General features: G+C 48.0%; 3 protein-coding genes across 5 annotated transcripts; 1 reads left to right on the top strand and 2 right to left on the bottom strand.

Moving 5' to 3' along the window:
- The first annotated feature begins 166 nt into the window (after positions 1-166).
- Positions 167-6,532, top strand: SMYD4 (SET and MYND domain containing 4). Its single transcript, XM_062507191.1, has 10 exons — positions 167-297; positions 997-1,147; positions 1,385-1,474; positions 1,769-2,912; positions 3,678-3,860; positions 4,131-4,297; positions 4,605-4,740; positions 5,188-5,304; positions 5,615-5,738; positions 6,359-6,532. Exons 1-10 carry the CDS (start codon positions 167-169, stop codon positions 6,507-6,509), a joined length of 2,394 nt encoding a protein of 797 aa, XP_062363175.1. The 3' UTR covers positions 6,510-6,532.
- A 762-nt stretch (positions 6,533-7,294) lies between these two features.
- On the bottom strand, positions 7,295-16,222 carry SERPINF1 (serpin family F member 1). The gene is made up of 7 exons (XM_062507199.1): positions 11,479-16,222; positions 10,922-11,117; positions 10,689-10,844; positions 9,667-9,870; positions 8,733-8,875; positions 7,923-8,133; positions 7,295-7,565 (listed from the first exon to the last, which is right to left on the bottom strand). The coding sequence occupies exons 1-7, from the start codon at positions 11,554-11,556 to the stop codon at positions 7,306-7,308; spliced, it is 1,248 nt and encodes a 415-aa protein (XP_062363183.1). The 5' UTR covers positions 11,557-16,222; the 3' UTR covers positions 7,295-7,305.
- A 1,058-nt stretch (positions 16,223-17,280) lies between these two features.
- On the bottom strand, positions 17,281-26,120 carry SERPINF2 (serpin family F member 2). Of its 3 annotated transcripts, none has more exons than XM_062507195.1 (9): positions 25,220-26,120; positions 24,064-24,121; positions 23,413-23,469; positions 22,092-22,509; positions 21,658-21,801; positions 21,291-21,494; positions 20,295-20,437; positions 19,507-19,711; positions 17,281-18,820 (listed from the first exon to the last, which is right to left on the bottom strand). In XM_062507195.1, exons 1-9 carry the CDS (start codon positions 25,231-25,233, stop codon positions 18,495-18,497), a joined length of 1,569 nt encoding a protein of 522 aa, XP_062363179.1. In that variant the 5' UTR covers positions 25,234-26,120; the 3' UTR covers positions 17,281-18,494. The 3 variants fall into 3 exon arrangements, with proteins under 3 accessions (XP_062363179.1, XP_062363180.1, XP_062363181.1); XM_062507196.1 differs by having other exon boundaries at positions 24,559-26,120; XM_062507197.1 differs by lacking the exon at positions 21,291-21,494.
- Between the last annotated feature and the right edge of the window lie 154 nt (positions 26,121-26,274).

A 26,274-nucleotide genomic window follows, 5' to 3' on the forward strand; every position in this document is an offset into this window, starting at 1 on the left:
TCCCGCCGCCACGGCCGCCACCACCCTCTTCCGGCACCGACTTACGTCACGCCACGCGTCCCCACCAGCACGGCGCTTCTATTGGCCGTCCGGCGCCGTACGGCGGAAGTGCCTCTGTGTTCCGCACAGGGATGCTTCTGGGCGCCGCCATGGAGCGGTGGCGGTGATGGCGCTGCCGGTGGCGGAGTGGCAAGGCCGCACCGCCCGACTCTGGGCCGCGCTGGACCCGGCGCTGCGGGAGCGGCTGGCAGCGGCTTCGCTTCACGACGCGGTGCTGCTGGGTTGTGACCTGCTCCGGTGAGCCTCGGGCGGGGCGGGTCCTGCGCAGGGCAACGAGGGGGAGTGGGAGACGGGAGCATCTCTCTTAATGCCTATAAATAAGGGGAGGATGTCAAAGGATGGACGGGGCTCTGCTCGGTGGAACACGAGGTGTTCCACTTACCAATAGAACACGGTGCACTGTGCAGAAAGTGGCACCGGGGAGACCCCTCTGGATAAAGTCCCACATTTCTACCTGGCAGGAGGTTGGAGATCGGCCTCGTCTCCCGGGCTGCTGGCGATAGGACGAGAAGACATAGGCTTAAACTTCACTTGGGAAGGTTTAGGTTGGACGCAAGTGAGAATTTCTTTATAGGAAGGGTGATCAGACGCTGGAATGGGCTGCCCGGGGAGGTGGTGAAGTCCCTGGAGGTGTCTAAGGAAAGACTGGACGTGGCATTCACTGCCATGGTCTAGCTCACAAACTGGGATCCGTCACAGGCTGGACCCGATGACCTCAGAGGTCTTTTCCAACCTAATTGATCCCGTGATTCTGTGAGGATGAAGAACTTCCCTGTTCTCCTCCACCCAGATTGACAGCATGGAGTCTCCCTCGCTGGAGATATTCCAGAACTCTCTGGACACAATCCTGTGCCACAGGGATCATCCTCCCTGAGTAGGGAGGCTGGACCAGATGATTCCAAGCTGATTCTTCGGTGCTGCCCCTGTGTCCCACAGGACTGAGCAGGAGGAGGAGGTAGCCCTGGTGCAGTTGTGTCTCCAGGCACCCACGGACAAGAAGCCGGAGGCTGCGAGCTGGTACCGGGAGCAGGGAAACCAAGAATTCAAGCGGGGCCAGTACCAGGCTGCCCTGAGGCTCTACTCTAAGGTAGGTGTGGCATGAGAGGATCCCAGGGAAGGGGTCCCACCACACCTCACAGCCAAAGAGGTCCCCTGAGGGGATCCCCAGGAAAGGGTCCCGCAGCCCCTCATGGTTGGAAGGCTCCTGTGAAGGGAGAGGAGCAGCTCCCATGAGGGGATCCCCAAAGAGGGGATCCTGCAGGCCCTACTGAGAGGGTCCTGTGAGGGATCTCCCGAGGCTGCAGCAGTTCTCTGGTCTTTGCAGGCAGCATCCCACGAGCTCCCTGGGAGCCCTGAGGTGTCCGTGTGCTTTGCCAACCGCTCGGCCGCTCTCCTCCACCTGGGGCACTTTGAGGTAAGTGGGGCCAGGGCAGCACCCAGCCCACAAGGTCCTGGGTGCCCCTGAGGAACAAGAGGCAGCAGATCAGATGTGCTTCCCAAGCTGTGCTTAAAACATCCATAACTCGACTTTCTGAAGGGCTCTTACTTCGTTTCTGTGTCAGGATGCTTTATTTGGGCAGGAGGTTGGTTATGTACATGGAATTTGCTGATTAACACATAGAATTCTTCCATGAGACTGCCTTAGGTGGAATGAAAGAGCACAAGCTGGTTTTCAACCCCACTTAAAAGGCCTTATCTTTGTTCCTAGGTTTGTTTGGAAGATATTGCCAGGGCTGAAAGGCATGGCTATCCAGACAGGCTGCTGCCCAAGGTCCTGCTGCGGAAAGCTGAGTGTCTGCTGTGCCTGGAGAGGTTGCAGGATGCACAGGATATCCTTGGAGTGCTGGAGAGTAAAATTGCTCTGGATGGGGTCATGACTACACACCTGACACGGCTAAAAAAGTTAAGTCAGCTGAAGGTTAAATTAGGTGAGAAAAAGAGGTGTCCAGAGCCTGCACAGGAAGGACGTGGTGGCATTCAAGGGGAACCAGAGATCTGGGAAGAGAACAACAGCATTTCAGGTGCATCTTCATCTCTGAGCTTGAGTTTTGATGCAGAGAGAGGACGTCACTTGGTGGCCTCCCAGGACATCGTGCCAGGACAGAGCCTGGTGAAAGAGGAGGCCTTTGTGAGTGTGCTGTGCCCTGGGGAGAGCCTTCCTCTGCAGGATGGTGACACAGCATGGGACACTCGAGCCAGCAACGCAGATCTTTACTGCCACCACTGTCTGAGGCAGCTTCTGGCCTCGGTGCCTTGTCAGGGCTGCAGTTATGCCAAGTACTGCAGCCAGGACTGTGCAGACATGGCATGGCAGCAGTACCACAGGACAGAGTGTTCCCTGGGAGCACTGCTCCTCACGCTGGGTGTCTTCTGCCACGTGGCCTTGAGGACTGTCCTGCTGGCAGGATTTGCAGAGGTTAGCAGGCTGGTGGCCTGGTCCCACCGTGGGGACAAGAACTTTCAGAACCCTGAGGCAAGATGCAAACCCCTCAGTGAGGCACCAGCTGCAGAAGCTGGTAGCAGAGGTATCCCTGGGTGTGACAGCAATGGTCGGTACCAGAGTTCTTACCAAGCTCTGTTCCACCTTTTGCCCCACACTGAGCAGCACAGCCCTGAGCACAAGTTCCTCTGCACGCTCAGTGTGGTAGCTATATGCAAACAGCTGCAAGCAGCTGGCCTGGAGACTGCTGTGTTGAATCAGGAATCACCTCATCAGTGGTCCAAACCAAAAATGTGTGAAAAAACCTCAGATGACTTGTCCCCAGCGCTGAAGACTGTGGCAGAAGCAATGCTGAGACACATGTTGCAGCTGCAGTGTAATGCACAAGCAATCACTGTAATGCAGGAGCTGGGTAAGATAAAAAATACTTAAGCCCTACTGTGTTGTCACAGAATGGTTGGGGTTGGAAGGGACCTCTGAAGATGATTCAGTCCAAATCCCCTGCCCAGGCAGGGTCACCTGGAGCAGATGACACAGGAACATGTCCAGGTGGATTTGGAATGTCTCCAGACCTCCCTGGGCAGCCTTTTCCAGTGCTCTGCTACCCTCAGTGGAAAGAAGTTTTTTCCTCATGTTGAGGTGGAGCTTCCTGTTTAATTTGTGGCCATTATTCCTCATCCTGGCAGCACAGAAGAGAGTCCATCACCATTCTCTGACACTTGTATTTGTGTATGTATTGGTGAGATCCCTTCTCAGTCTTCTCCAGACTAACCAAGCTCAGCTTCCTCAGTCTCTCCTCATAAGAGAGATGTTCCAGACCCCTCATCATCTCTGTGGCCTCCACTGGGTCCTCTCCAGTAGCTCCTCTTTCCTATCCTGAGGTGCCCAGGACTGTCCTCTCCTTGCTCATCTTCCTTGTGTGCAGCGACGAGATTGAATTCTCAGCTGGAAAAAGCTCCCATTGCAGATGGAAATGGCTTGTTTAAAATTTCATGGCCTGTCCCATGCTAGCCTGTTTCTTGTTGCACATGCAGAGTGTGTTTAGCTATTATTTATTGCAACAATATACCAGGAACCTTTCTGCTGCTGCCTGCCATCGGTCATGCTGCTCATTGCAGAAATTGTGTGGGTTTGTGAGCATTCAATCTCAACTTGCTTGGTTTTCCTTTGTCTTCAGGGCCTGGAGATGGGGCTGTTGTAGATAAGAAGCCTGTGAGGCTTGCAACAGCCTTCTTCCCTGTCCTCAGCCTCCTGAACCACTCCTGCTGCCCCAATACCAGCATGTCATTCAGTGGGACAGCTGCCATTGTCAGGGCATCACAGCCAATCTCAAGTGGCCAAGAGGTTTTACATTGCTATGGTAAGCCCTAATTCTGTGTCTGTCCCAAGGCACAGACATCATTCACCTCTCCTCATCATGCTGATGGCTAGTTATATCATAATTCTCATCTAATGTTGCCAGAATCTTTGTTTAGCAGCCTTGATCAACATTTCATCTCTTAAGCCCACTGTTAGATTTTCAGTCTCCAGTTGTGTCCTCCCCAAAATACCCCTAGTCTCAATTGTAATAGAAATCCATTGATTCTGATATTAAGAACTGAGAGATCTCCACCCTTGCCATCCTTTGCAGGGCCTCACTGGTGTAGGATGAGGGTTGCTGAGAGACAGCAGCTTCTCAGTCAGTATTTCTTCGAGTGTCGCTGCCAGGCGTGCCTTGAGGAGTTAGAGTCCGGTGTCAGGAGTGTGGTGTCCATCAGAAATTCATTCTGCTGTCCCAAATGCCAGGCCCAAATGCAGGTAATTATCCATAGTTGTGATTGTGCAACTTACTGGGGTGTGTAAGGTTTGGGTCTGGGAAAGCCAAGAGGTGAAGATGTCACTTTGATCCCTGCTCAGAAGCCAAAAGCCCCTGTTGAGTCAAGACAGTATCACACTGTTTCTTATAAAATCAAATAAGCTGATAACAATTTATTTTAAAATCACTTTGTTCAATGAATACAGGTGAGAAACAATTTAGCATCTCTATAACCCAGAGCTAATGCAGATGGAGAGTAAGCTTTGAGCTGAACGTGAGCAGCAATGATCACAAGGGTGATTTCCACAGGGGGAAGAAGACACACTTTGCTGTTCAAATGAAGCTTGTGCAACCTCAGCCAGCAGAGATCACCTGTCTGGCCGTTTACAGGACCTTCAGCAACAAATCAAGAAAGCTTTAGACTTGCTCAGAGTTGGGGAGGCTGGTAAGGCTCAGCTTTGTGTCCTAAGGTCAGGAGCTGAGGAGCCCAGGTCGGGACAGGAACCATGAGATGGCACTGTTGCTCATGCCGTTGAGGTCCTGTGACATGTGGCCTGGTGTCCCTGGGGACTTCAGGTTTAGATTTTTTTTATACCCCTGATCTGGGTTTTAATCTAAGTCACATACTATTCCATAGTCAAGTAATCAAATAAAAAGAAATCAGGGTAACATTTGAGTTGAGCATTCCCAGGCCTTGTTTTCCTGGAGGGAGTTGGGCCAACGCTGGGGTAGAATAAGCAGAGGTGCAGGTGAAGTCAGTGTTGAATCCTAACCAAACCCCAATCAGCTGTGTAACATGCAAAGATGAGATTGGATTGATTTTATTTCATGGATCGTGGAAACGTGGGGACTGGCCACAGGGTGAATTTTATAACCTTTGTTTTTTTAATAGATCAGGCTATCAAAATGCTCCTGAGGTGTCAGATGGATGCTGGAACCTTCTTGTCTCCAGAGCATTTGTTGATGGGAGAGATGGAGGATCATCTGGCACAGGTCTATGCTACTCTTGGTATGGCATTGTCTTTTCACTATCCCATGTTTCCTGAGCTTTGAATGTAACGTGACTAGCTTTTTCTTGGACTGGCCTTCTCATTTTTTTCCCTGGTTTTGTCAGCAGGGCTCTCAGAGAGACCAAACCTGTGTTCCCAGCAGCCAGTGAACAATACTGTGCTCTCATGTTCTTTTAGATTCCCTGACCTGGTTCTGTGGACAGAGTTCACCACATTTTGATTAATTATGTCAGATTCTTTGGATGGCAGTAGCTCTAGGAAGTATTTATCCATTTCTCATTGTTTTGTTTTGCTTTGTTTTTCCATCAGGGAAGTGGCAGAAAGCAGCCAGACACCTGAAGAAGAGTATTGAGATTGTAGAAATGCACCATGGGCCATCAAGTGTAGAAACAGGCCAAGAACTTTTCAAGCTGGCACAAATCCTCTTCAATGGGTGAGTTTGGTTTCATCCTCTGTCCCTGCCCTGCACCACTCCTGTGTGTCTGACACAATATTAAGGCACCTTGAGGGTGTCTCACAGGACACAGGGCAGTGTAGCACAGGTACTCTCTTAGAAATCTGTTTCCTTCCTGCCTGTCTTCTTCTCCCTGGCTCAATTTATTCCCTGTCCAATTGTTTTATTCCGTCAACTCATCACCCATGGTGTTTATACCTCAGTTGTATAATGTTGCTGACAAATTCTCAAAGGAGGGAACAAAATCCTCTTGCTTTATTGGCAAGGAAATCCCCTGACTGCTTCTGAAAATCTCCTCACAACAACTCTCTTTAACCAAATTAATTTTAGCAGGAGCTGCAGTGATGAAGTTGTGGGTTCCTATATACTCAAAGATAATGCTTTCAGGTTTTGTCCCTCTCCTTACCTTTCCACCCCCCTTATCCTCCCTTTGCAACTGAAGCAGACACAATTTTCCTGCTGCTGGAAGGCAGGGGAGGGTGGGATCTCTAGCCATGAACAGGTTTAGGTTTTTGTTAGGGAGGGCTTAAAGGTTGTGTAAGTCAAAAAGCTGAATTAAGTGTTTTGTATGCTGTGTTCTTATTATCTTCCTATTTCAGATTTGCAGTTTCTGAAGCTCTGAGCACAATTCAAAGAGCAGAGGGGATTTTGTCAGTGCACTTTGGTCCTCAGAGTGCTCAGATCCAGGAACTACAAGAGATGAAGGCCTGCCTGTCACAGCTTCCCAGAAACATCCTTCAGAGGACTTAATTTCCCTGTCAAAGGAAGCTGCAATGTGATCTTTCATCAAAGCTAAGTGTCATGTGGTAAGGTAGTCATGTAGTACAAGCTGGAAAATCATGTGTAACAGCAACTTGAATGAAGTTTTAAAATGTTCTTTGGTGAGCCTGTTGTAAATAAAATGACCAGTTCTAACGTGAGAGGTGTGTGTGTGGTATGGTGGGAACAGAGGCTGTTGTGTAAGTTCTGTGTGTGGGATGGAAGCAAATGTTTGAGTTGCTTTTGTGTGAGATGTGACTCTCCCCTGTGTGCTGCCCTGAGCATTATGAACATACAGTCATCCAGAGCACGTTGCCTTCTATTTTTAATACTGTGAGGCATTCTCCTTCTTGCCAGCGTGAAGTAGAAATGGTTGGAAGGGGTGAGGCAAGAGCCTGGGAGGTGCAAACTTACAGTCTATTAAAGGGGGCACTGCAGAACTTGGAGGGCTCCAGCACAGGTCTGTCAGTGATGAGGGATTCAGAATCAACAACTGGTGTCAGGGTGGAAAACAGGATGGGGAACAATTCAGCATACACCAGATAATGTTTGCTTTCAGGACCCAGAACTGCATTCCTCCTCTGGGGAAATTAGGAGTGTAGGCAGACAACTTTTCAAGGGAGAATACTTGGGCTTGCTGAGATTAATAGCAAAAGCTCTTTTATTGCAGCATGAAGGCATAAGATTTGCAAGTTGTGTCTTTGTGCAGCAGAGCAGGGAGCCAGTATCCCTCCCAATATCACCCTTTCCATTTGGGCCCTACCATTGCAGATTATTGTGAAGGGATCTAAACAGCCCTGGGATCCAGGATCTTGCCAATGAAGAGGAGGGTTCCAGTGGTATCATCCCTCAGCACAAGAAGGAAAGGTCTGTCCACATGGTATTCTATGGGGAAGGTCAGACGAGCAGCATTGGCCCCAGGGTTTGGTGTGGATCTTTCCCCATCCTCACTAAGCTCCAGCATTGCCTTGTGTTGCACATGAGATAATCTCAGAGGTTTGGCAGAAATCTTGGAGAAATCAGGTGATGTGAAAAGTGATTGGAGCCCTGGAGAAAAGAGAGAAAGTTCCATTAGCTGAAGGCATGGATTGCAGAAGGGGGAGCAGCACCAAGGTGTGATCCATGGGGGCAGGGAGCTGCTTGGGCAGAGTTTTTGGGGGAATGGGGAGAAGCAGCTTCCATCTCCTGGTACTGAGCTTCATCCACAATCTCAGCAGCACTGTATGAGCTTGGTGGAGGGATGTGATAAAAAGCTGAGAGGTCCTGGATTAAGGTGATTTGGTTGCTGGTGAAATCTCCACAACCATAACTACCAACACACCAGCTTCATATTCTAAGAGCAGGAAGCAAATTGACCACTGCTTTAAGCCCTGGCAGCCTGCAAAGGGGGTGTGATGCACATACTTGTCTCCTTTAGTGTGCTGTCAAGTGCCTCTTCGTGGTTCAGCTTTAGTTTTGGCAGGCTTAGCACAGCATGGACTGTCTTCAGCTCCTTGTCCACATCGTGGACAAACTCAGAAGTGAGGCTTTCCTCAATCAGAGTCATGTTCTGGGTCACCTTTGTGGGCAGGAAGAACATGGCACTGATTCCCTCTGTCAGGGGCAGCTGGGCAATCTGCAAGGCCAGAAATAAGAGAGAGATAAGAAAGGGTCACATCAATAATAAACAGTTTTACCCACCCTGTGCCTGATTCTCAGGTTGGAATATCAACCTTTTCAGTGAACATTTGATCTTTATCCCTGTTTGCTTTTATCTGACATGATGCTTCCTGACACTTCTGGCTTTTTCACCAGGCTTTCATCCATCCTTGCTGCACTCTTTCTGCTATGGAAGTGCTCTCTCGCCTGCTGAATCCTGCATCACTGCTTTGGAGAATTCTCATTGGAACACCTTTGAGCTCATGCTCCAGGGAAAGACTGGTTGAAAGAGGTAGAGATGGAAAAGTTTTGAGAGGTGTGCCCTGCCCTTCTTGCTCAACTTCAAGTCAAGCAATACAAGCTGGTAGGCCCTGGGCATAATTTAAATTTTGGATCGCTTGTGACATAGCCTGGGTAGAAGCAGGATATCCTAAGAATCAACACACCACCTTTCAAAATAGGGATTGCAAAAGTAGCTGATGAGAGGAGCAATGCTGGAATGGGTTAACAGGTAGGTGTAGCTGAACCTGCTCCTCAGTAGGTTTAGGAGATCTTAGGCAATATTTGCTGTCGGACCTTGCAGTTGAGTTCTGAGTCAAAACCATATCTCAGGATGGCTTTGGGTTCTGACATCATGGACACCTTCACAGTTCTGTCCTCATCCAGGTGGAAGTCCTTCAGGGCAGTCTTCTTGGTGTCAAACTTGGTTTTCCACGTCCCTGTTTTTTAAGAGAGAAAATGGAGGATTTTTCTGGAATAATAGCATATGAAACCAAGCTTATGCCTGGTGCTGAATAATTTCCTGCTTTAATATACAGTATTTGTGCATTAAGGAATTGAGGCATAACAGGGATAGAAATAGATTGATTGGAGCTACTGATTTACTGCCATCCTTGGCCCCTCCTTTTCATCTGAGAATTGGCTAAATGGCAAATAAATAATCAAGCCAGTGTGTGGGTGGAGTAGCCATTGGGAAGTTGATGTCTACTTATGTAATTACAAAACTATTTTAAAGGGTAACAGTTGTGTCAATGGATATAAAGTGCTTCTATCCCCACCCTTTATTTTGCTCCTTGTCTCTAAGCAATAATTCTCCAGGACACTGGCTTACAGAGTGTTTAAGAACAGCTCTCTAGTATCATACTGTTCCTTCTACAGTGGTAAGAAGGCTCAGAACATTCTAAGCTGCTCCTTCCCTAAATGGTAATATCCCATCTCTGAATGGGTTTTGTGAGCTTAAACTTCCTTCTCTGACTCTTACTGCAAACAGGTCAAGATTCAGCTTCCCAAGAGTAATAATTCCTCCCTCAGGACTAGTCTTGTTCAGGTGGGGTTTTTTGTTTTTTCTTTTTTTCCTTATTTACTAAACATTCTCAAACACTTTCTTCTCACGGTCTCTGTTTGACAATCTGTTTGCTTTATTGGAAGTGAGAGCATTCCTTCACATTTCCTTCACATCTAACATGTGCTTAATGGACTTTGTTTATGTCCAAGCACACAACCCTCTTACCCTTGAAGAAGGCAGCCCCAGCAAGGAGAATGCTGACATCTGTGGGCATGTCCTTCATGAACCTCATAATCCTTCCCTTTGTCTGCTGTCGGACCCAGTTGTTGATTTCTTGGAGGTCCAGCTGGGTGTTGCCACTCAGTGCCCTCAGTCTCATCTTGTAGGACTTCTCGAGCTGGCTGTGAAATCCAGGCCTTGCCCTGAGTCCTGGGGAATAAAAACATGGATATTGCAGCTAGCTCCCTTATCCAAACAATCTCAAGGCAGCAGGTGGCAATCCAAAGCCCAGCAGCGGGTCTCTCATAAAATATCTGTGCCTGTTTGTCTACAGAAACCTGCTTTGAAGAGGAATATCTGAAAGCACATTAAGGAAACTGATCCAAATCCTACAGCCACCTGTGCTGGAACATGGGATAAGTCTCTTCTGAAAACTGAAAAAAGGAGATAAGAACTGAAGGCTTGGACACAGCCATTCCTACATCAGCCTTTCTTCTTTCCCCAGCTTGCTTTCTGAGTACAGCTTACTCAACCTATTGGATTCTTGGAACCAGCAGGTTCCAAAAGATAGCTCTTAGCATTCTCAGCAGATGTTTATTGCATGCCAGAAGCCGACATTTCAAATAGTTCTGCAAGGAATTAAACAAAGGAATATGGCTGAGTGTTATCACAAATAGAAAATATGATCTGTGGTTCCTGGAAGCCAGCAACACCTGCCAGACAGCCTGGAGTGAAGGCAAAATTATCAGCAAGTTTCTTTTAGGTCTTCCGTGAGTTAACTGTTCTGTCCCCAATATCATTGTGTGCATGTCTGGTCTTTTATTTAAGTGCACACAGACTTTCCAGGCTTTTTCTGGAACAGCAAGAGCATTCCATGCCCTGTCTGCATCCTGGCTCAGCAGGATGTCAGAGCCAGAGCTGTTAGTGCTGTGTTACTTGGTGTGTTTTGATATATATACACACCCCAAAATAACTACTCCTGACAGCTTTTTAGGTAAAATTTTATAGAGGGGAAGAAGGACTTTTACTTTTCTCCAGGATGATCCGGGAGGCACTTTTCATGCTCTTCTCTGGCCCAGTCACACTGCTCAGGAGGTCCTTGTAGGTGTCGTGCACCTCAGCCTTGTTGAGCAGATCGTAGAAGAGGGCACGAGAAATCACATTTTCAGTTCGTTCTCCAGCCCCTGCCAACGACCAGGAAAACATGAGGGAAGGGCTGCCAAGCCAGAGGGTGAGTGTGGAAATGGGGCAAAGAACTCACCAAGTGAGAGACCAGAAAGTGCAGTAGCCAGGCTGAAGGGAGACAGCAGCACGTTGGCCGTGGCTGTCCGGCTGGACTGCTGGCGGTACAGGTCATAGCCAAAGTTGGAGACTGCAGCTGCCAGCTTGTTCACAGGGCTCTTGTAGAATGGATCTTCCTCTTCCTCACCAGTGGCTCCATCAGCTGTGGCAGAGTTCTGGCAGGTCCAGGGAGTGCTTTGGTTAGATTTGCAGGTGTGGTAAACACTTCATAGGCAAACAACTACAGATACTCTTCTCTGACCTACAGAAATATCGACTTAATTTTATAGAGAGTGTAGGAACAGTTATTTTAATGCCAAAGACAGCACTGAGTTTAAAATTCTGCCTCCTGGTCATCCCCTGATGTAACTACTGTGGTTTTATCCAGGTACAGCAGGAGTTAGTCTCATTATGTTGCTAAATAAAATCCCAGTAATTTAGAAGGGTAGTGTTTAATCCTTTGGTAAGAATCTCTAAAATTAAATTACCTGCTCCACACCTCTCCCCCTCATTCTCAGCATATTGTCTCCTACTCACCTGCTCAGTAGCTGAGTTCTGGGTTCTGGTTGGGACAGTTAAGAGACCCAGGAAAAGGAGAACCACTGCAATCTGCATGCCTGGACCTACAGGGTAAGAACATGACAGAGAGAGTTAGAGCAATCAGGAAAATACATTTCTACCACATCTATTCACTGTACCTGGCTGTGACAGAAGCTGCAGTGACAGATGCTGCTGCTTGTCCTTCCAGTTGTGAGACACACACCTGATCTGAGCCAGGTTTCCTTCTCTAGTTGGAAATATTCAACCAGAATGGCCCCAGTGACTTTAAAATTGGGCAAGCACACGTTGTGGGTGTGCCTGAGCACAAAAGCAGATGTGTGTGGCCCCAGCCACACTGCTGCTGGCAGTTACTGAGTGCCAAGGTCCAGAAAAGCACCAAATGATTACTTTTGAGTCTTAGGCTTCATTTATAAAAAGTACCAAATCCATATTGTTGAATAGGGCAGAAGGCAACACTGACTGGTTGCTGCTTTGATATACAAATTACCTGCCTCAGGCAGCAGTTTGCTGTTTCTTGTGTCTACATGTACCTGCGTCCATCCTTTGCTTCATATTTGCAATCTGATGAAGTAAAATAGAAGAGCTTTCTTAAAAGACAATAAGGAAACCTAGAGAAGTGAAAGGCAGAGCTTGGCTTATTTGACATTTTTAATGGAGGTGGGAGAAAAGCTCCAAACTCCCCAAGTCTGCTCTTTCTGTGGAATCCACTTTTTATCACTCCAGTACTGGGATGAGTGGCCCTTCCAGACAGATCTGTCTGGTCCAGAGGGCACTGAGTAACCCAGGGCTTTGCTGTGGGTAAACCAGAGCTACTGAAACGTCCTGCCCCCGAGAACAGACGCCACTGAGGCTGGTCTGAAGCAATGTTTAGATAGATTCCCAGAAATTAAAGGAAGAGGGTTGTATTTAACTAACCCCTGTCATCCAGGCAACTAGAGAAATCAGAGGAAGAACATGTGTTTCACATTAACTTCAGCTACAAAGAAAACACGCCTGCTGCTAGAAATACACGTGGCTACAACAGCCCCAGCTCAAGCCCCTGTTCAGGCAGAGTAAGAGGCAGTTTGCTGTTTCTGTTCCCTGCCTTTTCTTCTGGAGGCAGCTCCCCCTTGGAGAAAAAAGCATCACAGGGGAGGTTTTAAGCTCTCATCAGTGTTCAGCCAGTGTAACAGAAGTGGTACCCTCTTTCCCCTTCTTTCCCCCTTGCATCCTGCGACCTGCTGCCATCCCAGCTGCAGAATAGGTGAGGTTTCTGCTGCAGAAGATGTGCATCAAGAGGATTTACTGTTTGGTGTGTCTGGTGGTGTGATAGTGGATATGATGCTGGGATTGCTCCTATCATTCCAGAGATTTACAATGACCAGGCACCACACTGGAAGAGAGATGACAGAAGTCCTGCATGAGTCTAAATCTGACAGGCCTTAGCAAGGGCTCTGTGAAGATGCCTGTACCAAGCTGCACTCCTGCATGCTGAGAGGAAGAAGTTTGGCCCAGTCTAGCTTAGAGCTGAAGCTTTTCCATGGAGCATAACCTTTTCTCTGAAGAAAAAGAAAATAATCTCAACACAACCTCTGCTTCCAGCTACACTGAGCTCCTGGGAGCATGGGAGCAGAGAATGGTTTTGCAGATTGTATTGTTTTTGCCAGTACTGTCACCAGCTTCATATTTCTCAGGCTTCGCCAAAAAGCAATTTCCATTTTAAAAAGACAAAGCCTTTTGCGTTTGAATTGGCCTGAACATCTGGATTCTATTTGTATTTCTCTTAGCACACAGCCAGAAATGCAGAGAAAAGAATTTGGTTGGATCAGAGGTGGGATGGTTTCAGGCATGATATTAAAACCTGTGGCTGCCTTGAAGGAGGAGAGGAGTAACAGCGAGTAATGGCACAGTCAAAAGGTATAGGAAGAAAACCTTGAGAAATGAGCTGAGAAGGAACTTTGTGTCTGGGACTTGTTGATTTGTGAAGGCCTGCAGGTGCAAAGGAAATATTTTACTATCCACATACAGTGGTATAAGTCTCTCACATAATTTTTAAACACTTCTGACTTTAGAGGTGCTGTGAAACAAGACCCATGAGTGCAGACTGCTCTGCTTGTTGCACAGCACCAGCTCCTGGAGCATCCTGCAACCACCAGCTCCAGAGGACTTGACTACCACACCATCACAGACTAAAAACGTGTTCCCAGCTGCAAGGCAGATGTTTGAAAGGCAGAAAACCCACCCCAGTTCCCGAGCACAGCTCAGCCTCGGGGGCAAAGCTGATGCTGATGGCTCCGGATCCCAGGTGAGGTCTCTTGGTGGGAATCCCACCTGCAGGAGAACCGTTCTTCCCATTTCCCATGTCCTCTGAGAGCTACCCAGCCTCAGCCCCTGCCCTGTGCTCCCCTGGCCGCTGGCAGTGGCACAGGCGAGCTGTCCCTGAGCTGTCCCTTACCTGGGGCTCCTCTCGGCCGCTGCTGTCCGGGCTCCCAGCGGGTGCGAGGCGAGGACAGTGCGGGTTTGGTGCAGCCACATCTGCTTTTTGCTGCTTCCCCCAGCCCAGCCTTCGGCAGGCTTCAGGTTACAGCTTCCCAGGGCTCTCTTAAAGTGCTCTGCTCCAATTTTCTGCCGCTGCCACCCTCGCCCTGAATTGCAAAAATTTTTCTACCCTTTTTCCCCCCTCCCAAAACAAAGCCCGTGCTAAGGACAGTCTGGTGGGTAAAGCACAGGTAGGAGGAAAGGCAAACCCTCCCTGCCCTGTTTGAGCAAGTCTTTTATCCCAGCAGTTCTGCCTTAGGTCACATCAGGGAATTCCATCTGTCTCAGAGGTATGGTTAATGCAGTAGTGTTTAATGGATTTATAGATTTATGTCCAAGATTTAATGGAGAGACTGTGGAAACAGGATTCTGTTGTTTGAGGCAGTTAAGATGCTGGGAACTGCTTGTATCCAGGGGTAGTTACTAGTTAACAAGAAATCATTAACTGGCTTAAAGTTTTTTGGCTGAAAAGAAAGAGGCTAGAAAGCCTAGGACTTGTTAAAAAAGAAGATGAATTAAGAGAATCTTGTAGAAGCTTTCAGAATAATAAATGACATGGAGAAAGGAAAGGGACAGAGGAATTCCATTATTACTTTCCACAGAAGGTTCAAGGGGAGCACCTACCCGTGCACATTTAAATCAAGGGAGTGTATTTTTAAACAAGTATTAAATTGTCAAACTAATGAGTTTTATCTATATGAGTTACATCTATAACTAGATACTGCAGAAGATTAAAGATAAATAGATTTGAGGGTAAAAAACCCAACCCAAACCAAATTAGTGGAAGAAAGGTCCCCTGCAGGCTACCAATGGCCAGCTGGGCAATACAGCCATAGAACAGTGGGTTTTCCTTTGTCCCTTTTATTTATTTTTTTTTTCCCTCAGCCATGGTTACTGGAAGGACCAGCATACTGGGCTAACTGGACATGCAGCTAACCAGATCCAGCTGTTTTTCCATTTGGAAATGCTGGAAAGGCAGTGATGTCAGGGCCCCCAGTCTGGGACATGTCTTTGGGCTCGCTGCCAGCAGGTAATGAGGAGCTCCTCCCGTGTGAGCACTGAGCTCATCCAATCCCTCAGCAAAGGGGGAAGGATGGGCTCAGAGATGCATTAGCTGCTGGTTTTGTGAGCCAGGAAAGCAGATCAGGTGTGCCCTGTGATTAGTCAGTGCTTCAAAGGCCACCCCTCCTAACAAGAGGTGTAGCAGCTCTGCTTTCAGCTGCTTCTCAGCTTGCTCTGTGCAAAATCATCTGCAGAGAAAAAAAACTGTACTTGTTATTCTTCCATTCTCAGCCCAGGAATGGGGGTGTTGGCTGTGGAGATGTTTTCTGGTGGTTTTTCATCTCTTTGTGATGCCTTGTTTGTGGTGTTAAAATGCTCTTTATGAAAGGACCACTGGAGAAGTTTTTATGGTTTGTCTCTCTCTTCAAATGAAAATCCATCTGTTTAAATACAGGTTTGGTTTTAAAACCATTTAAATCAGAGTGGTAGTTTCATAGAATGTTATTACAGACCAAAGCCAGCTTTATTCTTGTAGGTGAAGGGCATCCCTGAAATGGTGCATTAAACTCATCTAACAAAATCAGTTTTGTTAAATCAATACAAACATTTTCCTGTTGTTCTGGTTTGGTTTCAGTATGTTCTCTGACAGGGTTCACCTCTGCTGTGGAAGTAGTGGTGATTTGAATTTGCTCTAGGTAAGGAAAAAAGTACATCTAATATTAAAGAAACTGGGACTTATTTGATATTCTGAGCCAGTGGTGCAGATGGATAGAGCAGACACCCTGTGCTAGTCATGCCTTTTCAGAATACAGCTCCGTCAAAATGAAAGCTTTAGCAATGCAAAGTGGAAACTCCTGAGCAGAAACATTAATATTACTTTGCATTTTACAAACTGCCTCTTCTGGAAAGTCAGTGGAGTGAAAAAGAGTCTTATGGTTGGTGTAACTGATAATTTGTTGAGCGAAGCACAGTCATGGAGGGCTGCTGTACTGTCAAATAAGATGAAATTAATAGTTTGACAAGAATAGCTTGGAGGAGGAGTGATGGCAGCAAGACAGAAAATAGGAAATAAGAACCAAGCTGTTCAGGAAACTAAGAACAAGGGAAAGAACTTTATAAAAGCGGGAGCTGGAGAGCAGAGGCGTGAAAAGGAAAACTTGAGCTTCAAATTTTGCAGCGGTTGCAGTGCAACAGGGTGGCATTCAGGGAGGTTACAGTAGCCAAAGACTTACCTAAGGCATGGAATGGTATTTCTGAATGCTAGGAATGAATCTGTATAAATAAATAAGCTAAAATGTTCCCTGTGGGCTAGAGCTGTGCCCTCTAGTAAGAAAGGCTGAATTCTTGTGGGTTTACTTGTTAAAATTGCAGGGCCCTGTAATTACAGCCTCTCTCTGAAGGGTTTGTGTCATTACCTTGGTTAGAGGGGTAGGCATTATCTTCGGCCATTCTTCTCCTTTTAGACTGGAAGAAATGCATAATTGGAGGTTGGAGCCAGGACTTTTTATTCCCCAAAGTCGCCTGCATCCCTGAAATTCATGGCTAGTGAGTCAGTCCTGCTCTTATGCCAGCAGATGGTGCAGACTATTCAGGGACCGAGGCTCCCAGAAGCATTCTGCTCCTTCCTTTGAGGGAAGGCAGCCTTCCCAAGTGAGGAAAACACTACCAGAAGGGTGGCCCTTGGGCTCTCTAACTCCTGCTCTGCAAGAACAGAGCACTATCCTTCAATCCAGCAGCTGAGGGGGTTTGGAAGCAGAAATTACTACAGAAAGGAGGTGCTTTGTACAGAAGCACTCGTGTTAGGCACGTATTTTTAAGTGGTAGGATGGCTTGGTTGGGTAGATGGACCCCAAAATTCCTTGATAGAATCATAAAATGGTTTAATTTGGAAGGAATATTAAAGATTATCTTGTTCCAACCCCCCCTGCCATGGGTAGAGACACTTTCCACTATCCCAGGTTGCTCCAAGCCTTGTCCACGCTGTCCTTGGACATTTCCAGGGATGGGGTAGCCACAGCTGCTCTGGACAATCTGTGCCAGGGCCTCATGGGCTTTTAGGGCACTGCTGCATTGGAACAAGAACCCATCTCAGGGACAATGATGGCTTCTGCTCCCCTCAACCAAAGGGAAGCTATAACAGGACATTGTCTTTTGCCAAAACAAAAGCAGTGACATTCAGCTACAGGTGTCAAAATCTCTCCTCCTTTCCCTGGAAGCTGTCCCAGCCATCCACAGCCATGGATACTGTGGAGCCAGGAGTATCCCAGAGAAGAACAAATCACAGATAACAGATGCCAGATCAGCACCTTTGACCCTCTGAGCAGATCCCAGCATTTGTCAGGTTTTACCCAAGAGAAAGGTTAAGGGCTGTTACATCCTTGCTTATCCCTGCATTGCTGCTCACAGGCCAAACACCCTCCTGACCCTGTGCCTCTGAGCTCATGCCCTAATTCAGGGGATTCTGCCATCTCACATCTCTGATCCAGAGAGCATCCACCCCCTGCACACTTGGCAGGGGAGATACCCATAACTTGTTGGACTCGGTCCTTGGAGAGTCTACAGATTTGTAATTCACCTCATGGCCCCTGCTGTTCCCTGTGACAAGGTGTAGCAAAAAGCAGATCCTTTGTCAGAGCCCATCCTTTCTTTTCTTCTGTCATCCCCAGATTTTTTTCCTCCCAATCTTTGCAATTACTAAATTTCTGCAACATTTCCTTTCTCTGCCGGGTCCTTCAATGCAACACTTTCAGGAAAATGTATTCTGCTTTATTCTTTATTATTCTGCCAACATAAAAATTACTAAAAAACACTTTATAAAATATGCCTTGAAAAATCTAGCATTACCCAGCCTCTAGAGGAAGGGCTGGAGAGAAGGATCCAAAGTGAGGGGTTTCCTACTGCAGAGCCTCCTACATCAGATCCAAATAGGCAAGGAGTGGGTAAAGGGAATCTTTGAAAAGAGCCCATGCTTGGAAGTGGCTGTGACTCATCCTAGAGAACTGGTTTCTAGTCCAGTTGCTCTGGAGGTCGTTGTCTAGGTGGGCACAGATGGTTTTCAGAGGAACACTGAGGGATTCGTGTTCCCAGGAACTGCGGAAGGAAGAGCCACATTCGTACAGCCCTGGCTGATGTCCAAGCTGCCAGATGCTAATGATGATTCCAGGCTACAGGGGACTCTAATAAGATCTTAATGAAGACTCTAATAACAGTCTGGGGACAAGAAAGTCTCCCTTCCATGACTGAGAGCCCTGGAAGGGAAATCCAGGCAGAACAAGCTTTTCAGGTTCAATGGAGAGGAGCCTCAGCCTGGAAAAGCTCGTCAGGGCTGGAATGGGCTATCCCAGGGCTGGTCTAGGGATCTGTAAAGGAAAACAGCAAGGAATTGCCCCCTGTGGCCTCAGAGAGGCAGAAGGCCTCTCTCAGCTGGCGCAGAGGGTCAGGCAGGAGTCCCAGAACATTCAGGCTCTGCCCTGTTATTTGGGCACACGGTGCTCTTTGGCGTCCTTGGCTTCGTGTGAATCCAATGGTTCTCGGCTCTGGGGAGCAGCATCTGGGCTGGGGTTCTGGACACTGCCAATAAAAAGTGGGATCTCTGTTTCATCCTCAAAGATGATGAAGACAAAGGGTCTGTCAATGCTGAAGGCATGGAATGAGCGTGACAGCATGACACTGGTGGCAGCAGAGGCTTCCACGCCATCTTCTTTAAGCTCCAGCGTGGCCTGGTGCTGTACACTGGACACAAAGAGAGGCTCCTCTGTGATCTTCTGGAGATTTGGGCTCGTGAACAGCTCCTGGAGGCCTGCAGAGAAATGAGACCAGGTTGGTGCCACAAGTTCTGAGTTTTCTCAAAGCTGGCTGAAGAAAGCAATTCCCTGATCTGTTGCTCCATGTGCTGCCCACCATGGAAGACTGGAGAGCTGACAGCCAAGAGAAATAAAAATTCTACCTCTTTAAGAATAGTACTGTAAGAACTTGAAGTCATCTGTAAAAAGCAGCAGCAAGTCTGAAAACTCTTTCCAGCAAAGCTAGAAACACTTCCACAGAGATTGTTTTGCAAAGAATTGCTTAAAAAACTAAGTGAACTCTTAAATTATTCTCATCTAGAAAGGCAGCACCTGGTATTTTATTTCAGCTCCAGGTTTTGTGATCTGCATTTTCTCTGTTGGCAATTTCCATGTCCTGGACACTGAATTAAATCACAAAGAGACTGAGATTGATGCATGGGGGAAGTTGGACTTGGCTACAATAGGAAGAACTCGTAAAGACTGTGAGAAGCTGTGAACACTGCCTTCTCTGTAGTATGATCTTGTTGGAGCAAAACATTTGGTGACAGGCAAGCAAGGAGTAAGGAGGAGGAGAGGAAGAAGAGCTGGGAGAGTTTGGAGTTCTGGAGCAAGCTGTGAGGCACAGCTTTAGAAACAAGGGCGGCAGTGAACAGATTGATCAGCTCCTCTTGTTCTCTGCAAACCCTGCTACAGGCCTTACCCATTTGGCTGAGAACCTGGTTGAGTTCCAGCTTGTAGTCCAACTTTATTTTGGGGATCTTCACTGTGGTGGGCACCTCTCTGGGGAAAAGCCTGCAGAGTTGTTTGTAAGGGAAGTTCTCCAGCACGTGAGAGCTGTTCCAGGGGATCTGGTCTGGTACGATGACCACAAAACTCACATTACTCTTAAAGGGAAACTTGGCCACCTGGAAATAAAACCAACCAGAGAAGAATTTAGAGAAAATGAAGGGAAGTCCAGAAAGTAATGCTTTTAATTTAGTCTTTTTTTTAAAATTGGTCTGCAGGACCACTCTTGCTCTTGGATGAAAACTGGCTGGTGAGAAGGAGGGATCTGATTTCTCCAGAGGAGAATCTGTTCAAATAACAGCTTTAGATTTTAGTATTAGCCACTGGCTGGTAAAGATTGAGCACATGGCAAAGTGAAAACCCACAGTCACAAGCCTGCCCCACTCTGGATTCTGAGAAACTCCAACAGCACATCGTCCAAGGAAATTCCTTTCCATATTTCCTCATTTATCTTTAACTCAGGGCTTTAAAACTCTATTAATTCCCAGTCAGTAGGAATATTTCTTTGTGGTTTTTCCTAGAGATTAAAAGTGAAGATTCAACATTCTTGCTGGAAGCAAGGACAAAGAATGATTATTAAATTTTTGTGTACTGTTAAAAAAAAACCATTTGATTTTTAGGAGAGAATGCTTGCAGTTAGTAAAATACCACAGCAAGAGGAAATTCCAATGAAAATTTGCAGTGCTCCTGAGAGACTCCTACCTGAATATGCTGGGACTCCAGTGTAAACCAGCTCAGGGGGTACTCTTCAGCTTTCATCATCTCAACTGGGACCACAAACTCATTGTCAAGGTGGAATATACCTGGCCCAGTGAAGCTTGGATTAAACTTATTCCTCCAAAACCCTGTAAAAATACAGGTTTTGAAAGTGATGAAGTTAAATTTGGGAAGAAAACCAGAAACTGCTGAGCTGACACTCCTCCTATCTTGAGTTCTCTAACAAGGCAAACAGTGACCAGGGAAGTGAAAATACAGCAAAGAGAAGTCACTATCAAGGCTGGAAGAGCCCTTACAGCAGGAAACTCTTATCATCCAGAGAGAAACTATGGAATAACAAAAAGAACATGGATGAATCCTCATGCCTCAGCGTGGGAGACTACTGAAGGCTGTGGAGATAAAAGAAACTATGTTTGTGCTTTGAAAAATGGGGAGTATTGCCTCTGTGCTGCAGAGGGGGAAACACTGCTCCAAGACCAAGGTAAAACATTTGTAGATTTACACTGGAAGTGTTTGGTCTGTGCACAGCCCTCAGGGAATTCAAAAAGGAAGATGTGGCCGACCACTGTGCTGTAGTCAGAGAGAAATCCACAGAAGCTGCCTCTGAGCTCTGTGGTGGGTGTGCAGTGAGCTGCAAACGACCTGGTTCATCATTGAGGTTAGAAAAGACCTTTAAGATCACTGAGTAGATAAGCAGGGATGTGCCACTGCCTGGGATCCTGAACCAGGAGGCAAAGATACTGCAGGTCCCACCTGCTGTGTCCTGGCTCTGCTGTCAAGTAACATTTTTAGTACATGTGAAGCAGTTTGGAATCATTACTGTAAAGAAATCTAAGCAAGAGGAACAGCAGATGCACAAGAACAAGCAGATTGCCTAGCAGGAAGTGAGGAGAGGAGATGCTGTTCAGCTACAGGGCTTGCAGAAGACTGGATTTCTAACTATTTCCTCTTGAAAAAATAAAGAAGGCCTGTGGAGCTCACCGTGGAAATAGATGGCATTGAGCAGGAGCATCACTGTGTCTTCAGGGAGCTGCTGGAGGAAGGAGGGGATTTGCCCATGAGTGGCTTCCTTTACCCAGTTGTTTATGGCCACGAGGTCATCCTGACTGATCCCAGAAAGAGTCATGGGCTTTGCTCCATAGAATTTCTCTGATTCCTCCAGGAATTTCTCTTTCACCTCAAACCCTGGCAAAGGGGAGGAATGATGGAAAAGGTTTGCTCAGCGTGGTATGACACTCCCCAAGAGGAGGAAATAGGGAAAATTAATGTCTCCAATGTGCTTCCATCACTCTCTGTTTCTGGGAGGTTTATCCTACACCAGTCCACACCCCCCCAGGCTACCTCTCACCTTTCTGCAGGTACAAACGTGACCCAAGGCTGAGGGTGGACTCTGTGAGCCTCCTGCGAAGGGTGCCCAGCATGTGGTGGAGGCAGGGCATGGACTCCAGGTGCATCACCTCCAGCAAATGCTTCTCTGTCTGATTTGCTGCTCCTAAAAATCAAATTCCTGTTAGGTTCATGCCCACAGAGTGGAAAACAGGGATGTTACTCTGGCTGCCTCTTGTTAGAAACATGCTGTGCCTCACAGAAGAGCCTGCAGAAATCTGAGAGTCGGAGCCTCAGAGGGCAGCTTCAATTGTAATCATGCCTAATTAAAGCTGCAGGAGCAAGGATAAGTGGAAGGGACTGTATTTCATTTGCATCTGGCACACTGGTTGCTTGTGCCTCTGGGAGAGGAAACAGGGAAGGGCAGGGAATGGTGGTTTTGCCACTAAGAGTTACCCAGTGCCAGGTGAGACAAGGCGAGGGCGATGCTGAGAGGGGACAGGATCACGTTGGTTTTGTTGGACTCCAGCTGCACCTTTCTCAGGAGATCAATGCTGAATCTCATCAAGCCATCTGCCAGCCTCTGGCTCTTCTTCCAAGTCATCTTACAGCTTTTATCTCCAACCTCTCCTTCCTCTTCTGAAGAAGCATTTTCCCCAGGTGATTTCTTCCCACGACAACCCCCAGCCTCAGCCACAGCTTCACCTTCTGAGTTCCAATCATCACTCATGTCTGGCAGAGTGGTGGTGGATGCTGACATGGGTCCATTGTTCTCCTGGAAGCTGTCATAAGTAAATTCTACCAGCTTTCCCTTTGGCAGGGTTGGGATGGTTCCCAGCACATCCGACTGTACAATTCCAGCACTTTTCACATCCTGGGGAAAAACAATGATAGCACTGGGAAAGCAAGAGCACAGTGACACCCTCATGGCTTTCACTGCACATCTAAATGGGCTGAGAAAACTGGACAGAGCTGGACTCCTCTGCTCTGGTGGTCGTTTTGCTTCAGTTTCCCTTTAACCCTGAGGATAATGATTTGAGGGAATGGCTTTGGAAAAGAGAAGGTCTTGAGTCCTGTGAAAATGGACCCAGCGAGGGTCTGGAAGTGGTCCTCCAATTGCTCTCAGGAAAGCTTGAGGGCAAGACTCAGCACCAGTTCAGCACATGTCCTGTGCCTTCAGCATTTACAGATCCTCAGCCTTGATTTCATCTCCTCCCCTCACATTTTAGCAGTGCCCACCTGCCTCTTACTGGTCAGCCCCTTCTGCTCCTGTCACAGCCCTGATCCAGTTTTGCTCAATTCCTCCTCTAGGCATCTGTGTCTTCTTGACCTGTGTGTTCTATTCCATCCTTCTTCTCTCTAAATGTCCTCATTTTCCACTCTCCTAAGCTTTAGCCTTTAGCACTGCCACTACCCTCTTCACATTTGCATAGTCTGAAACATCCCAGGCTCAATGGGTTGGATCAGCCCCAGGTCTTTCTCCCTTATCATCCTCACAGCTGGTGGTTTCCCTCACCTTTCCTTATCAATCAGAAATCAAATCATCCACCTGCCAGCCCCTGTGCACACCAACACTGATGTTAACTCCATACTCTGCTCAGTTATTTAGGGTGGAGCTTCCAACTTGAAGGAGCACAGCATTGGCAGCAGCTGGGAGTAAAGCCTACAGAAAGATGGACTTTCTCCTGGCACTGCCTGGGCTCATCCTTTCTCAGGAAAAACTGCAAATCCCACAGCACAACTGCAGCCCCCTTGGGTGGAACCCATCAGTGCTTACCCTCAGGTTCCCATCTTTGTCCAGGAAGAGACGCTGCTGGTCAGTGGCCTCTGCCAGCTGTGGGGGGAAAACAAGTCAACAAAGAAACAAAATCAGGTCTCTCTGAATTTCCAGAGTTTGTCTTCCCTGCTCCCACTGCAATCCTGGCTGCAGCAGTCCCCACAAGGCAACAGCATGGGCAGGATTTTGGGATGCAACCGAGGGGCAGTGGGGATCGACATGGGGAGGTGGAAGTGAGGAGCAGATGGGAGACACTGCAAACACTGGGCTTGTTTAGACCAGTCTGGCACAAAATAATGGATCCTTTTGAGAGTGACCTGTGGGGTTTTGCAATCTCAGTTCTGACTGGGATCCAGATTTAAAAGGAGTGGGGGAGGAAAAACTTGCTTTTCAAAAACCTCCTAAAGGTCACGGTCACTAAATACAGTTGAGATCAAGTTCCAAAAGAAAAGTTTCTACATAAATATGAACAATAAGAACATCTACAACCATTTTAGCTGGGTAAAAGATTAGAAAACTTGCTGGTAACCCCCCCCCAGCAGTGTCCTCCACCTATCTGCCTTCCAGGGCTTCTCTGGGTGATATTTGCCCCATGGTCTGGTTCAGGGAGCCACCACACATCCCTTGCTCTTTGCTGGGGTAACAACTTACCTTTGGGAGTCTGTGTAGAGCAGCCAGGCAGAGCAGCCCCCAGAGGAATCCCATTTTCCTGGAACAGAAGGACCAGCCGAGAGAGGAGTTATTTCCAGCTGCGAGCTCAGCCTATTCAGGTCTACAGGGAGAAAATTATCAACCTGGCCAAACAGGTTGGCACAGGAGCTCGTGGAAAGCAATAGGGAGATGAACAATGCTGCAAAAAAAACAACACAGGGCTCCAGGGTCTGGTGCCAAGGCAGGGAAATCAGAGAGGAGCAGGGGCCCGCAGCAGAGCTGCAGCTACAGCCAGGCTCCACTTGGATCCTGCCTGTCTGACCCTGCTGCCCTGGTTTCTCTGGATTGCAAATGGTATTCCCCTAATCAGTGCTGCACACACTGTGCCTCTGGAAGGAGACAAGAGCCTTTCTGCTCCTTTCCCATGGAAACCAACGAGATACAGGCACAGCATCCTCAGCTGTGCCCCTGGCTCTTGGGAGAAGGGCTACTGACCTGCAGGTGCTCAGCAAGTGCTGTCTGGGAGGGCATTTGCAGGTAGAACTGAAATACCAGAGCAATTTCCCAACATTATGTCCTGGAAGGGGGAGACCTCCCCTTCCCAGCACTCATCTTCCTCCGTTTCTGGCAAACCCCGCCTCTCGCCCTTCCGTGCCCCAGTTCCAGTGTGGGACAGTGGGAGCAGGGCTTCCAGGGTCACGGACAAAACCCCACCCATTCCCTGGCCAACGCTTCACCCAGCCACTTTTCATTTTCAGACAAAAATAAAATAACTTCTCTTTCTCATAAAACCTCCACGCCAAAGCCCAGCCCCCTGCATGGTGTCCACATGGAATTCCTGGGGCTGCTTTCCACTCTCCTTACTTCACTTTCCACTCTTCTTACTTACTTACTCCTTACTTCTCCTTACTTACTACTTACTTACTACAGCAGTCCTTACTTCACCCAGAGCTGCTGGGCTGAGATCCCACAGGCAGAAAATAACTTGAGGCCATTTCACTCCTCCCCTTCCTTCACCCCAAATCCTGCAGTCACATACACCCCTTAATGCCCCTTTTCCTCCCTGGTGGTGCCCCTCTGCCAAATTCACCCCTCTCTCCCAGAGGGTCACGGGAGGAGCCCTCATTTTTCTCAAATCCTTTGGTTTGTCCCTTACCTGAGGTTGTTCATGTCCTCGTTGGAGCTGACACCTGCTTCAGCCTGTGCAGCAGCTCTGCATGGGCACACACAGCTCTTGTCCAGCCCCTCTTCCCAGCAGCGACCTTCAGCACCACCCCCTGTTTGAGAATTTGGCAGGCAAATATTGACCTACAGCATCCGGTTAAACATTTGTTTGGGGGAGAAGAGTGAATTTGTGGTACATTTGGAAATGGGGACACACTTTTGGGCTGCTGTACCTTCAAGACAACCTTAACACCAAGTTTACCAGATCCAAAGCTCCCACCAGCAGAAGTAATTTGCAAGTGGCTGCACTTTGCACACACTCCCTGTGCTAGGAATATTCTCTTTTATTAATAAACTTCTGTGAAAACACAGGGTTTGGTGTTTATTGCCACAGGGTCTCTGGTTTGGAAATTTTCTTTGCTGAAATCCCCAGCTCTTCCCTTCTGGAGTCCCAGCTGCTGCTGCTGCACCAGAGGACAGATGCCCAAGGGCCCTGTGGCTGCACACAGCAGGCTCTGATGGCCAGGCTGGGCTGAGCCAAGAGCAGCTGATCCCTCCCTTGGGGCACAGCACGCTCCAGAGCTCTCCCGGGGCAGCTGGTCCCAGTGTCCAGGGCATGCACACACTGCTGGGGCACAGAGAAGTCTTGGGGAACGGGCAGAACTCCAGCACACCTGCCCTGGGTGGATTTGTGCCATAAGCAGAAGTGATGGTGATCCTTCCTGCCTCTGCCCATGTCCTCAGTGGGAGAGGAGTCACTGAGGACCAGCAGGGAGCACCAACAGCATCTTCCACTCATCTATTCCTTGCAGGAACTCTTGGTTCCCAAGCTCGCCCCAGACAGTGAGTGACAGATCTGAGCTCTGCAACCACATTTGGCATGTACTGCTGCAACACAGGGAGCTACTTCTCCTTGGAAAGCAAATCCTGTGCAGCAGGGCTCCCTCAGAACACAAGAGGAGCCTGAAGGAGGAGGTGGCACTTGGGCTGAGCAGCAGAGCTGCAGCCAACACACCCAGCCCCTCCAGCACAGAGCTTCCACACACA

The sequence above is a fragment of the Cinclus cinclus genome, chromosome 22, assembly GCF_963662255.1.
Source record: "Cinclus cinclus chromosome 22, bCinCin1.1, whole genome shotgun sequence".
Lineage (NCBI taxonomy): Eukaryota > Metazoa > Chordata > Aves > Passeriformes > Cinclidae > Cinclus > Cinclus cinclus.